Genomic DNA, 15,582 nt, shown 5'->3' on the forward strand with positions numbered 1-15,582 from the left:
TGCAACATTATTCCCCTAGAAAATAAGAAATCCACGGAACCCACTTCAAACAGTTCATTGAGTGTTTGTTAGTTCTTATTGACTTTAGCTGCTTTTGGATGCATAATACAGTTGTAAAAAGTTTTCTGCCTGACAGCAGTCTAATTTTACTTTTTATCTCTATTTTTTTTTCTTTAACTTTTTGATCCTTGTATACACATTGTGCCTATTTGATTTGCTCTCAGTTTATTCTAAGACAACACAATCAAAACTCTACCCCACCAGTAAGACACCACTTCCTTTGGAAAGCCATTGAGCATAAGCAAGGAAGAAATTATTTAATAGAGGCTACAGGGTGCTGTGGGGTCAAGAGTCACTGAGGGAATTGAGGGTTGCAATTCAAGAAGAGGGGCAGCTGTAGGGGAGGAGCCATCCAAGCTGTGGAGGTGTAGAAACAATCTCCTAGGCAATGGAGTGTAAGCACAAAATTTTAGCAGCTCAGAAGGTCACAAAGTTAATTGCAAGCAAGGTTGCAGTGGGTAGGGGAGAGTTGTGTATAAACTATATATTTACTTCTGTGCTTCCTGACTTACACACTTGAAGTTTTCTCTATTTAAAAAAATCAAATAATCTTATTTTTATTCTAGTAAAGACTGCTCTATTTTGAGTTTTGAAGCCTGCTGGTCTTGACCAGAAAGCTCACCAGGACATCTAGTCAGATCCACTTTAAAGTTCTGGATGAGTTGGGATCCATTTATAAAACCTAATTTTGCTGTGTTCTCTTTCATCTGATTGTCTGTGTCTTGCTCTTGCTGCTGGGTTTAAGTTCTCTCTGCTTGTTCTTTTTGCTCTCGGTTCCAAACTGTGACCACATTGTGATGTAAGATAAGACAACCTCAAATTAACAAGTACCAGTTAACAATTACCTTAGGTACCAGTATCAACATAGGTACGACTTTGTTTCATTTGATTTTGGGATGAATTCACAAAGTGCTCTGTGCAGACTGTCACAGTTGGGTTGTTTCTGGAACTGGGACATAACCCTTCGCCTTTAAAGCTCATTTGTTTTTTGCCAAGTCATGGCATATCATACTGTCATATCATGTCATACCACAATGTCATCATGTCATATCATGACCTGTTCAAGTTTCCTTCCAAGTTCATCTATTCCAACATCTACTTCAATGGCTCCCTCATGTCCCTGTGTTCCTGTAAGTATTTATCTGCTTTCTTTTGTGAGATCTATCTTTTTTTTTTTTTCATTCTGCCTCTCCTCTGGTAACATCATCATTTCCCTACTTCAGTTATCAAAAGCTGATGATTCTCAAAATCTGCCCCGTTTCTGTCAATTCTGCTCTATTCAGTCTAGTATTAGTCAGTACATGTCCTCTTGAATATCATCATATTATCTTGTTATTTCTCCATGATGAAAGCCCTTAAACTTTCTGGACTTGTCCTCTGAGAGTTCTCTGTCATCACCTCTCCATATTCAGCCTTGCTTACAATGTGCTCCTGCACAGCTTAAATTTCTGTCTTTTGCTACTGTTCAAGCCTTAGTCCACGGTCTATTTCTTTCTTTCACTATAAAAGCTGTCTTTTCACCCAGTCTCCCTCCCGCTTCCTAACCATTTGCACAGCATTCTTTCTCTCCCAAAGCTCCAATAGCCTCCTGTAGCTCTTTGAAGCCTCCACGAGTTATCTTGTCTAATAAAATGTCCCATTCAAGCACCTTGTTCTCATCTACAAGACATTGCCTTATCTTATATTTACTCAAGTCTTTTTCCTGCCTTTTCACTCTTTTTTGCTCCATCTGAAGCTACTGCCTGAGGCAAAGTAGACTTGCTGTGACTTTTTCCTGTCCTGCATCTCATGCCCTCATGTCCTTCTGTGCTTTGTCTCTTATTGCTTCTGTGTTTACCTCTTAGAGACCCTGTTACTATTAAGTAGTCCTCTTTTTGTCACCTTTCTCCTCTTCCTCCTTCAAAACTCCCCTTTTCCCTTTCACATTTACAGTTTCTTTTGTCCCATAGCCTATCCTTTATATTTTCTCCTTCACAGCCTTATGGACCTCTTGGACTGAGCTCTCTTAAGCACAGAATATTATTTTTTTCTTTATTCTTAAATGACTATTTTTCTATTCTACATGTATGGTTCTGCGTAACAATAACTCTGCCTCTGCAAATTCAACTCCTTTCAGTCTGGGGTGGTAGAGGTCTCTGCATCGCCATCTGCTATAACGTCTGTGCATGCAGTGTTGGTGGCAGCTGAAAAACAGACCTTAGGTTTCATTCCAGAGGAGGCTGCAGTCTGGTGGTGGGCCATAAGGTTTGTATACAGTGAGGTCATGAAGTGGTCTAGGATGAATCTGCTAGAGAAACAAACAAACAAAAAGCTCTTACATAAGCAGAAGGCTCAAAAGTTAGTATGATGTCTGATAATTGTGTGGGCAGGGCACAGGGAACAACATTAAGCCTGTCACTGTTGATTAACAGCACTGGGATTTCAGGTGATAAATCTCCTGGGACAGGACCATGAGAGAAGTGCGAGTCTTCAATCATCCCTCCCCCCATACTATCAGAGCTTTCACTATAAAGGCAGTAGGATGGGAAGGCTAGGAATTATGTTTCTGCATCCTGAAAAGCATTCAGGAGAGAAAAATAAAGGCCTGAGAGAAAACTGGGAAGAGGAGGGAGAAAGATAGATGGCTGACTGCAGAAGAGACCCATCTTGGGTGAGAGTACTTCTAACCTCTATTCCTTGCTTCTTCCTCACCTAAGACCCTGATTTGGGCTGTAGCTGTAGTTTCATCTGTCATGAAGATGTCCTGCTTGAAGGAAGTACCACAGAAACATGCTTTGGAGTCCCTCTAGGGCCTTAATAGGCAAAGAAAAAACTGGTGTATGAGCAGGTTGTGTACCCTTCCTCTCGTGTGCTGTGGGGCAGTCTAGAAACTTTTGTGAGCCCTTTCAAGAGGCTTAGGAGCACCTGAGGAGTCAAGCCATACGTACAGGTCATCTGTGCTTGTGACTAGTGCAAGATGGTTATTACCTCTTCCTCTTTTTTTACATCTTCCTCCACTTCTGTGGTAGTCTTCCGAGTCGGTTGGTAACCTCTCAAGCAACAGAAGTACTACATTGCTGTGTTCTGGCAGAAGGGAAGATCTAGGCCTAGGACAGATGAGCAATAAAGAAAATATATAAAGAACTGTGGCAGGAAATTACAGGAAAAGTGATAGGGGAGATTTGACAGCAGTTGCTGGGCAGCAGCAGTTCAGAAAGGCAGATCTTTTCAGGTTGTGCTCAGTGTTCTGTACTTTTGGGACTCTGCTGATCTGAAAACACGGACAAGACAATGGGTAGAGCTGGAACAATACCTTCCATTAGGTCAGCTGTGCCAGCTGGAAAAAGTGGGCGAGGCATTGGGTCTGCAAGTTCTTCTCTGAGTCTGAAACAGAAGCAGCAGATCTCAGAGCAAATACAAGTTGAGAGTAGCTGCTTTGAATTTAACTAGACCAGTGTCAGTGAGGCTGTGACAAAAGACTATTGTGGAATAGAGAGGATGTTAATAGTGCCCAGAGAGCTGACAAAAGGCTTTCCTCCTAGGGGAAAGAGCAAGAGGGGTGATTTATGAGTTGTGGAGCATCATAAGATTAGTGTTCAGGACACAGGAAATAATGTGACATAAATCCAGTATCTCTACAGGTGGCATATATTTTGTCATGCACTGGAATGGTGAATTTCAGTTCTCAGTCTTTTCCTTGGTAGACAATATCAGGGTACAGAGATCAGAGGTAGAAAGATTGTTTGATGAGAAGTGTTGTCCCACTGGGAATTAGATAAATGCTAAGTCCTTAGAGTGTACACATGTACCACTATGTGTATAATGATTGTTCAGTTTCATCTGTACAGTTATCAGTGTCCCATTTGGTGCACTGGGTGAGGTGTATTACACGTGAGGGCGTGGGGGGTTTTGTGGGTTGTCTTCCTCATAGGATAGTAAAGGTTTCTTGTTCGAGTAGCATCTGGAGACTTTTGGTGAATGTTAGCCTTGGGGTCCTTCAAGGCTGAGAGGGACAGTTCTTGGTAAAAACCTTTCAGGGGAGGATCATCTTATTTTAGGCTATAATTATATAATTATTTTCCATGGAAGTTCCACAACAGTATCATACAAGAGAGACGGTAGAGTTTGATTAGTTGGCAGTAGGGGGTTCTTTTTTACACTGAAGCAATTTCTGATGTGCTATTCTTGTGCTTCTTGAAAAACAAGAGCTAGAAGAGTGCACATTTGGGTAAAGGTTCCCATTAGTTTTCTCCAGTGGCTGTGATGACTGTTCTCCTCCAGTAAATGTAATAGTAACTGAAGATCTGGTGCTGTATTATAGCTTTGATGTTTGCTGGGTCTTACTGTGGTTGGTCTTTAGGTTTTCTGTATATGATGCACACATTCTATACAGTTTTTTATATTTTGTACACTGTATAGTATATGCTGTGCATCATTTTTTATGTAAGCCATAGTGACATTGGTCTTCCAAAAGCATCTCAATAGGTTGGGAACAGTTAATGCCTTTATGATGGAAATCTATGAGGGTATCCAAATGTTCTTCTCTGACTTCCTAGACACGGTCACTTAGAAACTCTTCTTTAAGGTGGTTCATTACAAGTTTTGTCCTACTGATGGGCCACAGCCTTCGTCCAGGAAACATTGCTTATTGACAATAAAGTGAGTGCTGGTGAGAATGAAATAGATGAGCCTATATGTTTTGAGGCAGCATTGATAGTGCTTTTGTAAATATTCAGAGCTTGCCTGGCCTGCCACCAGGTGTGGGTTGTACAGACTAACAATATCCATATGGATATTATTGCTAATGGATATCCATATGGATATTGTTAGCAGAAACATTGGAGGAGGTGAAGAGGTGGTTTATGGAGGAAATCAAGTGTGTCTTCTTCTTGGAGACTGTCTTTGTACCCCACTCTCGAGGACCATGCAGACTGAGAAAAAGCAAAATGAGCCTCCAAGAGAAATGTTTTACAGGGGTCTGCAAAATGAGATAATGAGACTAATGTTCTGGACACAAAGGGTGTTTTGCCTCTCTCTCTCCCCCATCCTGCTTGCGAATCTCTTATCCTACAGTGTGAGAAGCTTGGAAATCATTATTCTGGAGAGCTGAGTGTGTACAAGAGGAGGAAGAATGAGTTAATAGCACCTCTTTAGTGACTGCGTTTGAGGCATGTGGGGTCTTCTTTTCTTGTACACAATTTCTAGGATCTTGAACTCACTGCTTTTCATTGATTAATAGCCATCAAAAGACATATGGTTACAGGCAGCTCACTGACAGTACTGGGCGGTGTCTCTAGACCATGTTGCTGGAACATGCTTCTCATTCCTGTCCCTGGCTTGTAGCTTACTGGTGTTGGCTGATCTTATTGCTTTTTTGCCTGGCTGAGAAACAAGTGGCAGAGTAGAGAGGAGAAGCTGTTGAATGGTCTAGCCTGTGGAAAAGTGAGCATCAAGAAGAATAAATTTCTGCATATACCCATAATTGAATACCCACAGAGCAGTTTGGTGACATTCTTCAAAAGCATAGAGTGTTCCTCATGGGAAGGCTGAGATTAAGCTGTAACGCTCAGCAGTTTACAAGGATGCCTGACTTCTCCATTAGGGCTTGCTGCTTCTCCTGTGGACCATGGACTTAGAAAAATTGTCTTGGGACACTGAGTGTCCATCTTGTTCTATCTCACCATAGTTCCTGGCATCTTTATGATTGTCACTCAGTCTTTGGACAGCTGGTATCTGGGGAGAGAATGAGGAAGACCACTGAATTTTGTTCTCATTGCAAATATGGCTTGCTTAGGATGGAGAGGTGTGAAAGAAGAGATTTCCTGGATAATAATTTCTGCTTCCTCCTGTCTGCTTTCTGTGTCTGTACTTCTAGCTCTGTCTGTCTTACCACCTTCTTCCCCCCCCCCCCCCCCGCCCTTCCCTCTCCTTCAGGAGTTCCCCTCTTCCCCACACCTGATATTCAATCCCAGCAGAGTTAGCGCCTTTTGCTGAGATCAGACACGGCACTGGGGAATCATGTGGCAGAGGAAGGTTGCTATAAATATAGTTAAACCTTGCAATCACTGCCTTTGAGCAGAAAGGGGAGCAAGGGAGAGAGGCAGGAGGAGGAGGAGGGGCAGAGAGAAAGTGAGTGCAGGAACAGGACAAGTCAGAGTGGTCTGAGGAGAGAAAGAAAGGAAGGAGGGAGCAGAAGAAAGTGTGAAGGCCATGCTCTTGGCCAGAACATGTGGTGGTTCTAGGTAAGGCCCAGAGTGGCAGCTCCATTACAACTGAGTGTGAGGAAGAGTAGAGGCATGGAGAGCTCAGAGACCATGACGCAGGAATCCAGATCGAAGTCAGCTTTGTGGGAGGGCACACCGCAATACGACTATGTCTGCTTTGAGAAATGCACCCGTTACGGGATACCTTTGGAGGCAGGACACGAGGCCGGGGGGACAGGGGACGACCTGCACTACCTGGAGAACTCCCTCAGCTACCCACAGGTAGGGCTGGATAACCGGGATGTTTGTGGCAGCACAGGTCTCCCTGGGATCACGTAGGGTCTTGGGGCTCCCAGGATGGTGCTGGTAGAGCACACACCCCTGTCCCTTCCCAATCCTACCAACTCTCCCCTTTGCTTGCTGACTCCCAGGTCAGGCATTGACTTTCACGGTTGTACTTGCATCCAGGAGTGCTATCAGCATTTTGAGTCAGGGGTCGTTTTCATCTGCCATGGGCACAAACAGAGTTAGAAGGGGCAATCTGGGATGGGGAAAATCAACCAGACCATTAATGTGTTTGTAACAGCAAAGAGAAACTGCAGCTGCCTTCAGCTGCATAGTGATATTAAGTAGAGCAGAAGAGTGAAGAAAAACAAAGAGGACAGTGATGTATATAGATGCGTATCTGTCTGCACAGCTGTATAGAGGAAGTCAAGCAGAGCTCTGTTCTGGCTTTTCTCTGACCAAAAAGCAATTCATGGTCATAGATCCATACATGTATATTGCTAGTTTTGGTAGCTCTTAGGGGAGCTGTAAGTGAGGGATTTTCTAACCCTTAAATTTGACCTGACTCTTGCTCTGGTTCATACAAGCAGCGGTTCAGAAAAATGCCTGGGACTCTGGTTATGGCTTCTTGTTCCATTACCCTCTGTATCTCCTCTACCTCTCCTTTTGGGACAGCCTCCTGCAAAGGGGAGGTTTTACAGCAGAGTTCTGGTGTCTTATTTCCTACCGCTCTGCTCAGACTAAGCCGACATAAGAGGGCTTTGGAGCAATGAAGGATCCAGTCAAATGATGAGAGAGAGAGCATGTGAATGTGAAATTCATACAGAGAGGATGTTTCTCCTTACGTGAATATAAATCCCCTTATATGAATACTTAAGTGAATGATTGGGCAATGAGGGAGGGGATGCATTCATCATTTCCAGGAGACTTTTGTGATTTACTGATAGGGAAAAAGCCACATTTGCCACCAAGAAAATCTCTTCCAGTAGATAAGTATCCCAGTGAGGATTATATGTGCCACATTGCAAAAGATCACAGAATCAGTTCCATGGCCATATTCAGGAATTTCTCCTCTGAAACTGTCTAAACCATCTGAGAGTTCGCAAATGTCTCCTACACTATACTTTTCCAAAACCACTCCCTGGCTGATTTGGAAGCAGCAGCACAAACGGGAAGGCATCTGGACAGAGGTCTGACTGGAGCAGTTTATGCTTTATTTACACTAACACAAGGCAATGGTTTGGCTGCAGCAGCCATGCTAACAGGGTGAGCATGGGGTGGGATGGGATGGAGAGGTATGTGCGCCCAGCTGGAGCAATGCCTAGGGGTGGAGAGCTGAGGTGCCTTCAGGGAATGAGTTGGGGGTGGGGGGGAGCTGTGCGATGCAAACTGTTTCTCCAGTAAAGCACATCCATGCACAAAACCATCCCAGTTCATGTGTATCCACCCAATACGCTAGTCTCACATGTCTAAAACCACTCTCACAAGCAGGCGTGGATGACACAGTGAGGCAATACAACCCACCTCCATGCTCTTGCTCCCTGGCACTGGAGTGTCTTTGTTCCCAGCTCCAGAGGCATGCTGGTCAATGCATGTAGACAACCTCATGCACAAACATGCAGGCCATCAAATGTGTTCCCATGCATAGCTTCAGGCAGTATGTCCCCCCAAGCAAGTATTCATTTGTGAACACAATTTGCAACCTAAAAAACAGACAGCCATGTTTATAGATTTACTGACAAATATGCCCTAGAAATACTTTTACATAAACAGTCACATACACATGTACATGTATGTTTATATATGAAACTTTGTATGTAGACATATTCTGGCAAAACCAGGCTTGCTGTGCATGTGTATATTTTGCTGGCCACTCACGCACATGCAGATAAAGTATAAATATGTATGCTAATGTACACCTTGTACAAACATGCACACTTACGTTATTAGCATGAAAAACAACCTGCTGCGCATGTTTCATCCATTTCCATGCAGAGTAACCATTAAGATTTCTTTCCCCACTGTCATGTGAAAAAACAGTTGGCAGAGAGAGATTTTGATTCTGCTGTGCCCTTTCTTTTGCTAGCTGTTGCCTTCTGTTCTATATGTAGGTTGGAAGCTATTTCAGACTGGCTCTGTGATTTGGTTGGGTTTACTCAGGCCCCAGAACAGTGAAATCTTGGTCTTTGGCCTGGGACCTTCGGGTAATTGATGGTCAAAACCCATATAGTGGTTAATAGATAATAAAATAATAATAGTAGTAGGATAATAATAGTAATATATACATAATTTTGGACAATTAAGATAACAATAGATATATGATAGATGATGTAATATACTTCAATAAAAATATACATTCTCATACACTGTAGGATTTTGTATTGTTTTCTTTCTGCATGAGAAAGCAGCTACAGCTGGTGAAGTATTTAGAAGCTGTCTTATTCATGACTATAGAAAGGGTGTTCATGGCGGAGAGCTCACTCAGCAACACACAGATGGCTGTAGTGGGAGGGATGTGTAATAAGTAATTAGGCAATGCAGTAATATAGAATAACAGGCCCACTAGAAGATGTAGGTGGAAGGAGCCTCCGGAGGTCTCTAGCCCAAGCCCCTGCTCACAGCAGGGCTGACTCCAAAGGTAGGTCAGGTTGTCCAGGGCCTTGTCCAGGCACGTTCTGAACATCTGCAGGACAGAAGATTCCCCAGACCCTCTGGGTTCCTGTGGTGAACCACCCTCAAGACGGGGTGGATGGGGACATGTTTCCCTTTCACACCGACTTCCCTTTCTTGCAAGTTACGCCTTTTTCCTTTTGTCTTTCACTGTGCCCCGCCAAAGTCTCGCTCTGATGTTTCTCTCCAACCCCCCTCTCCCTTCAGGTGGTGGGACTGCTGTTAGATCTCCCCATTGCCTTCTCTTTTTCAGGAAGAACTATTATTTTGTTGCTGTCCCCCACCCTTCACATGTGCCTCATTGGCTCTGCATCTAAGCAGTTGAGCCTAGACTTTTCACTGACATTTAAATTTACTTACGAAGTGAATTTGGGGAGGTCTCACCTTTGAGACTAAATATGGCTACTCTTTTGTGATCCATCAGAAAAAAAAAAACTAAGGAAGATCATTTCAGGAATAGCAGGATGACTACAAGGTGGTAGTGAGAGGGATGAGCAGTAGAGCCCGAGGCTGCCTCAATGGCCAGGAGCAGCAGATTAAAAACAATATGCACTGGCGGTGCTGGGGGAAGGGATTTTGTTATAGATTTGTGTGGCACAGGTTTTTTTGGTAGAAGGGGAGGGGCTGCAGGGCCGGCTTCTGTGAGAAGCTGCTCGAAGCTCCCCGGGCTCCAGGCCGGACCCGCCTCTGGCCCAGGCCGAGCCCGTCAGTGACAGTGGAAACACCTGTGGGAGAACAGATTTAAGAAGGGGAACCTGCAGTGAGTTGGGGGATTGGAATGTGAGAGGAACCCCTCTGTGGATACCAGGTCAGTGAAGGAGCAGGAGGAGCGGGGAGGAGGGGATGCCCCCGCAGCCCGTGGTGAGGCGGCAGGCTGTCCCCCCCCAGCCCATGGAGGGGAGCGGGGGAGCAGATGTCCCCCAAAATGGCCGCGACTCCTGCGCTGGAGCAGTCTGTGCCTGAACGACTGCACCCTGTGGAAGGGACCCACGCTGGAGCAGTTTGTGAGGAACTGCAGCCCGCGGGAAGGACTCACGTTGGAGAAGTTGGTGAAGGGCTGTATCCCGCGGGAGGGACCCCACGGCGGAGCAGGGGCGGAGCGCGGAGTCCTCCTCCCCCTGAGGAGGAAGGAGCGGCAGAGACAAGCTGTGAGGAACCGACCCCAGCCCCCGTCCCCTGTTCCCCTGCGCCGCCGTGGGGAGGAGGGGGAGAGAACCGGGAGCGGAGTTGAGGCGGGAAGGAGGGAGGGGTGGGGGGAAGCTGTTCTCAGGTTGGGTTTTGCTTCCCAATATCCTTGTTTTGTTTTGATTGGTAGTAAGTTAAATTGATTTTGTTCCTTCCCCAAGTTGAGCCTGTCTTTTGCCCGTGACCATATGTGGGGAGTGATCCCTCCCTGTCCTTGTCTCGACCCACAAGCCTGCCTTTATATTCTCTCCTCATCCCACCGTGTCTGGGGTGGGGGGACAGTGGGCGAGCGGCTGCCCGGTGCTTTGTTACCGGCTGGGCTGAAACCAGGACAGATTTCAGGACTGGTGTATGCTGTGGGGCACATATGGTTCTGTCTGAGTGGCATGGGAAATAGCCTAGGCTTTGGATGGTGAGAGGAGGGCAGTTTTATGCAGGTGCTGAGTTCTCAGAAAATAGCTCCCAGAAAAGGCTTGAGATTGTGCTGCTGTACATATTTTTCCACTGAGATTCTGTGCAGCTTTTCCTCCATTGCTCAAGCAATGAAACCTCCCCATCTTTTTTGTAAAGGCAAACCCTGCTGGTTTACAGTTAAACATTAATAAATGCTCCCTCCCTGAAAATGAACTTTATCCTGGTTCTGTGTTCTCCCTGGATGTTTTTTTGGGTTCCCCCCCCACCCTTTAGTGGTATATAAATAAATATGTGTGTGTGTGTATATATATATATGGGGGTGGGTGGGTCCCCCTTTATACCCTCAGCTGGTTTTGCACCATTATCATGGTCTCAGCATGTAGCCAGGCTAGACATGATAGTACCTTTTCTGGCTCAACCCTTTAGGTGGTAATTGATATCTTTCAAAATTCTCTCCAGTTTTTCTGCTGCTCAGAAAACTTGTGTTTCTTGTGTTAGAGCAGGAGCATCAGCAGAAAAAACAGTCTAAGTCCTATTGTGTTATATTTTTAGTTTTACGTGTCTTCTAATGGAGTGGATATTTCTTGCCTAACGTAATTTTGCTTTAAGGTCATCCTATGATTTCCAGATTCTTTCTCTGTCCCACAATCTCCTACCATTTTAAATAGTGCCAGAGTCCTGGAGAAGCAAAGCATGTGTATGAAGCATTCTTTGAGTTGAGACTAACTTGTTCTCCAGGAGAGAACCTTCATTCTTGTGTCTGGAGACTAACTCCTTTTTTCCCCCATCCTGAGTGCACCATTCTCCAGCCAGATAGAAGCAGTGAACTAGGATACCATATGAGGACTTTTACCATTCATGCTATTATACTGTCATGCTGTTCCATCTGGGCAGATGGAAGACTCTAATTTGAACATCATACTTCACACAGGTTTGAGTTCATAGTTTGGATTAAGCTGTATTTGATATAAACCCATCCCTTGTGACCATGTAAAGGCAATGAAACATTAGCTGAGGTGATGTGAAGATGCATTTGTCTAAAATCTGCTAGTACTTGGCATTTCTGGCTGAAACAGACACAGTGAGAGAAAAAAGCAGCAGTCTGCTATTTAGGACTGGATTCCATATATGACAGCTTACCTTGTACATGAAATTCTTCAGCCTGATGTTTCACTGTCCTGTCTGTATTATGGGGGTCAGAGCATGGCCATTCCTCACTGCAAAGAATCTGCATTGCTTAATTTGCCTAGAGTGTGTTGCTAATCCTGTGGTTAACAATTACATTAAATTTGTCAGCTTCCAATACAGTGATGAATGGAAGAATGCTTTCAGATGTTCAGATAGGATCAATTTGTTTAAGAGACAGCAGGTAAGCCACCTTAAGAGCAGGATGATTTAAAAAAGCCTAGATGTGTGTTCTGTGATAAAACATTAGGGTGTTCAAAGGGGGCTATTGCACATGGCTCAAGTGTCTCTTGAGGAATATATGCAAATAAACTACTTAGGACCTTCAGTCATACTTGTTATGTAGAAATATGAATTGGTAGAGCACTGAAACAGCTGCTGAGAGAAGCTGGGGAATTTCCACCCTTAGAGATGTTTAGGAGTTGCCTGGACAAGGTCTTGAGCAGCCTGGTCTGGCTCTGCAGTTCGCGTGCTGTGAGCAGAGGCTTGGACTTGAAACATCCAGAGGTGCCTTCCAGTGTAAATCTTTCTGTGAGTCCCTGAATCTATTTGATCTCAAGGGAACAAGAGCAACATCTCCTGTGTCTCTTCGAAAGGAGGAGCTGTCAACTAGAAATGTCTCCTAAGCATGTGGTAGTTCTTTATGTCTCTCATATGTCTTGTCATTCTCCAGCTGAAGTGTCTGATTTTGCCCATCAAAGCATTGCTCACTCGCCTCTTGCCACTCAGAAAATCTTGGAGAAGCAGATGTTTTGCTGGGGAGGAAGCAAAGGGTCACCTTCTCGCAGGTGGGAAGTGCCAAGATCACAGGCCGTGCATTGGGTGGTAAAGCCAAAGCTGGTTCATAGAAGGACGTGTGTGGAGGAGAGGCTTATTCTCTGCTTCTCAAATGCACACCTTCCCCACCTGTACTCTGGAAGAGTGAGGTAGGATAGCTGCTCTTTGGAGAATCTGATAAACAAACAGGGGGATGCAGTCAGGATCCTTCAAGCTCCCTTGTTGTTGACAAGGTGGCACAACTGCCAAGTTTACTACAGATTCATGTATGAAATGTCATTGGTAAGTGCATGTAGTTAGTTGTGAATTGCATATAACCAGCTGCATTTCAAGATTAGTATCTGAAGACAAAGACTAGATTAGGTAGTTAGGAAATTCAGAGGAATTGGAGATACGTGAGAACTTAACATGATGATTTTGGTAAATAATGAGAGGAGGTGTGCAGTACCCTGTGACATTTCTGAGCTGATGCTGCTTCTTTTCCTCCGCAGACACCATCAGTGGCCGTGTGCCCTGTTAAGCATTCCTTGGCAGCAGGAGGAACAGATACAGGGCGTTCCTGCAGCCTGTTTGATAGTGTAATACCTCTCGAAACCTTCAGAGATGTTTTACAGTGCTGCTGAAATCTGTAAGACAGCCCCGAGGGTGGCAGCCTCATGTGAACTATTTTGACCTTCTTTTGTACCTCCAAAAAGCCTGCTCAATCTCTTCAGACCACAGCCAGCTCTTTCTCAGGATGTTAGAAAGCAATTAATATTCTGTGACCTTATCTTGTACCCCCAAAAAGGAGATGAGAAGATTTTGGAGAGATTGGAGAGAGGCATCCAGAAAGGAAAGAGGAAAAAAAAAAGATGAGCTCATCTGTCTGAGAGTTTCTGTGTCTGTGTCTCCTGCTTGGGTGCATTTGGGTCTGCACCTCAGACTGTTAGTAGATCTGCCTTTTAATCTTTAATGCTATTTGTGAAGGATTTCCTTTTGATCTCTCTTGCTTTCTGCTCCTCTAGCTTTATGGCCAATACACAGACCAGATAACTGACTTTGCAGAGAAGGAAGCAGCAAAACTACTGAATAAGAAGCGGGCCCAAAAGAACAATGAAAGACCCCTGAAACGCGAGAGTCAAGTAGAGATCAAAGAAGAGCACTATTCCAAATGTCAAGGTAGGGACAATTCATCTTTCAATATCCTATGACCAGAGATTGGGTAGGCCAGCCAGAGAGATGGAATTTAAGCAAGGCAAAAAAGACAAGAAAATTGTGACTGGGAAGAAGCAGGGAAGGAAGGAAAAGGAATCACAGTGGATCAAAAAGACTTTCTCATGCGAGCTTTCATCCTAGGAAGAGCCAAGACCTGTTTGGAAAAAAGACCAGTCCCAAGTTAAGATTTTTTTCCACAACAGATCTCTGTAACAGGAGGAAAAGGACTTTCTTGTATCAGATTATTGCTGCTAGTGCACAAGATGTTAAATTCTGCCCCGTGTCCCCCCCCCCCCCCCTTTTTTTTTTTTAAAACTGCATAAGGTTTTGCAGGACTGTGTAAGAGAGGGATGGGTACCAGTCCTTCAACACAAAGCCCGTGATTCTTCCAAATAAATCCTTATTGTAGCCAGTTCTCAGCGTAGGAGAGGAGAGACACAGGCTTCATCTATGTTCCTTCAGTTTTTCTGGTTCACTCTTCCCTTTGCAGACTGTGCTAGACGCATCCAGAAATACGTTACCAAGAAGCTTGGAGAGGACTGGATTTTCTTGGTTCTGTTGGGTCTGGTCATGGCGTTGGTGAGCTGGGGAATGGATTATGCCAGTGCGAAGAGCCTACAGGGTGGGTCCCATTCAGGTGTTGCAAAAAGCACACGGTAAATGATACGAACATTTTACAAAGCCCAGTGACCAATGTTCCCCCTCCTTTAACATGGGTGTCCATCCTCACCCCTTGCTGCCTGGGAAGTGTGAAGTACTTGCAACATAGTAGAGAAAAAGTTCACTAGGGAGAGGTTCTTTAAAGGGATGACAGGGAAAAAATTGGAAGTAAGCAGGTAGGAGCAAAGGATATGTGTATGATGAGTTGTAGACAAATCATTATTTTGACTGCCTTTCCCTCCTGCTCCTTTGAGTATGTAGGGCACAGGGAAGTGGTACTGTGGTCCTTCCTATTATACTGGTTCCCATCCTCCCCAGGAATATTGAGCATGTGGGAGTTGGGGAGGGGAAGGAGCTCTTAGATGCCCTCCTGACACTGTTTCTGCTTTTTACCTCATTATTGTTCTATCCAATTTTTATTTATACAGTGCCCTGCAGTTTCCTGCTACCTGGCCACATAGTGCTCTCTGCTTCGGCTCTCTTCATGAAGATCTCCTGATCACTGTCTTATATGCCTTCCCTCCATTTTTCCTGTGGTCCCTCTCCCCTTTGCCAGCTGTAACAATTACAAGATCTTTCAGTCCCCCTGCCCCCCATCTGGTGCACACACAACATTGCCCACATCCTGTTAACTGCACTGTTCCTTTCTCCTTACCCTCTGTGTTCCAATCCTGAGCTGCACACACACCCCAACCCTTTCCTCTCAGCGGTCTTGGCTGCTGATGTCCACCAGACACTGCAGTTCCTCAAAGCTCCCAATATTCCTTCAGCCCAGCGTTCCTCCCTCTAAAGCTTCCCCATCTACCAGGTGTCTGCCTCACCCTACCAGTCTCAGAGAGCCCCTGTCCCTTATACTCCCTGCAGCTGAGTCCTTTGGGTTTTTTTCTTTCCCTCCACCAAGTCTCAGCCTCTTGCTGCGTGAAGAGCCAGCTCAGGCAAAGAAGTTGCAGTTCAGTTTGGATTCTTGGCA

General features: G+C 44.9%; 1 protein-coding gene across 4 annotated transcripts in view; it reads left to right on the forward strand.

Annotated features, from left to right (window-relative positions):
* Positions 1-6,122: 6,122 nt before the first annotated feature.
* Positions 6,123-15,582, forward strand: part of CLCN1 (chloride voltage-gated channel 1) — a 42,874-nt gene continuing 33,414 nt past the window's right edge. For 2 of the 4 annotated variants that reach the window (XM_030020627.2, XM_030020628.2), the window contains exons 1-3: positions 6,123-6,524; positions 13,763-13,916; positions 14,443-14,574. In XM_030020627.2, coding sequence (XP_029876487.1) covers positions 6,336-6,524; positions 13,763-13,916; positions 14,443-14,574 — 475 coding nt within the window. In that variant the 5' untranslated portion in view covers positions 6,123-6,335. Of the gene's footprint in view, positions 6,525-9,972; positions 10,006-13,762; positions 13,917-14,442; positions 14,575-15,582 lie in introns of those variants that run through there. The other 2 variants (XM_041124738.1, XM_030020629.1) reach the window with 2 other exon arrangements.

The sequence above is a fragment of the Aquila chrysaetos genome, chromosome 7, assembly GCF_900496995.4.
Source record: "Aquila chrysaetos chrysaetos chromosome 7, bAquChr1.4, whole genome shotgun sequence".
Taxonomy (NCBI): domain Eukaryota; kingdom Metazoa; phylum Chordata; class Aves; order Accipitriformes; family Accipitridae; genus Aquila; species Aquila chrysaetos.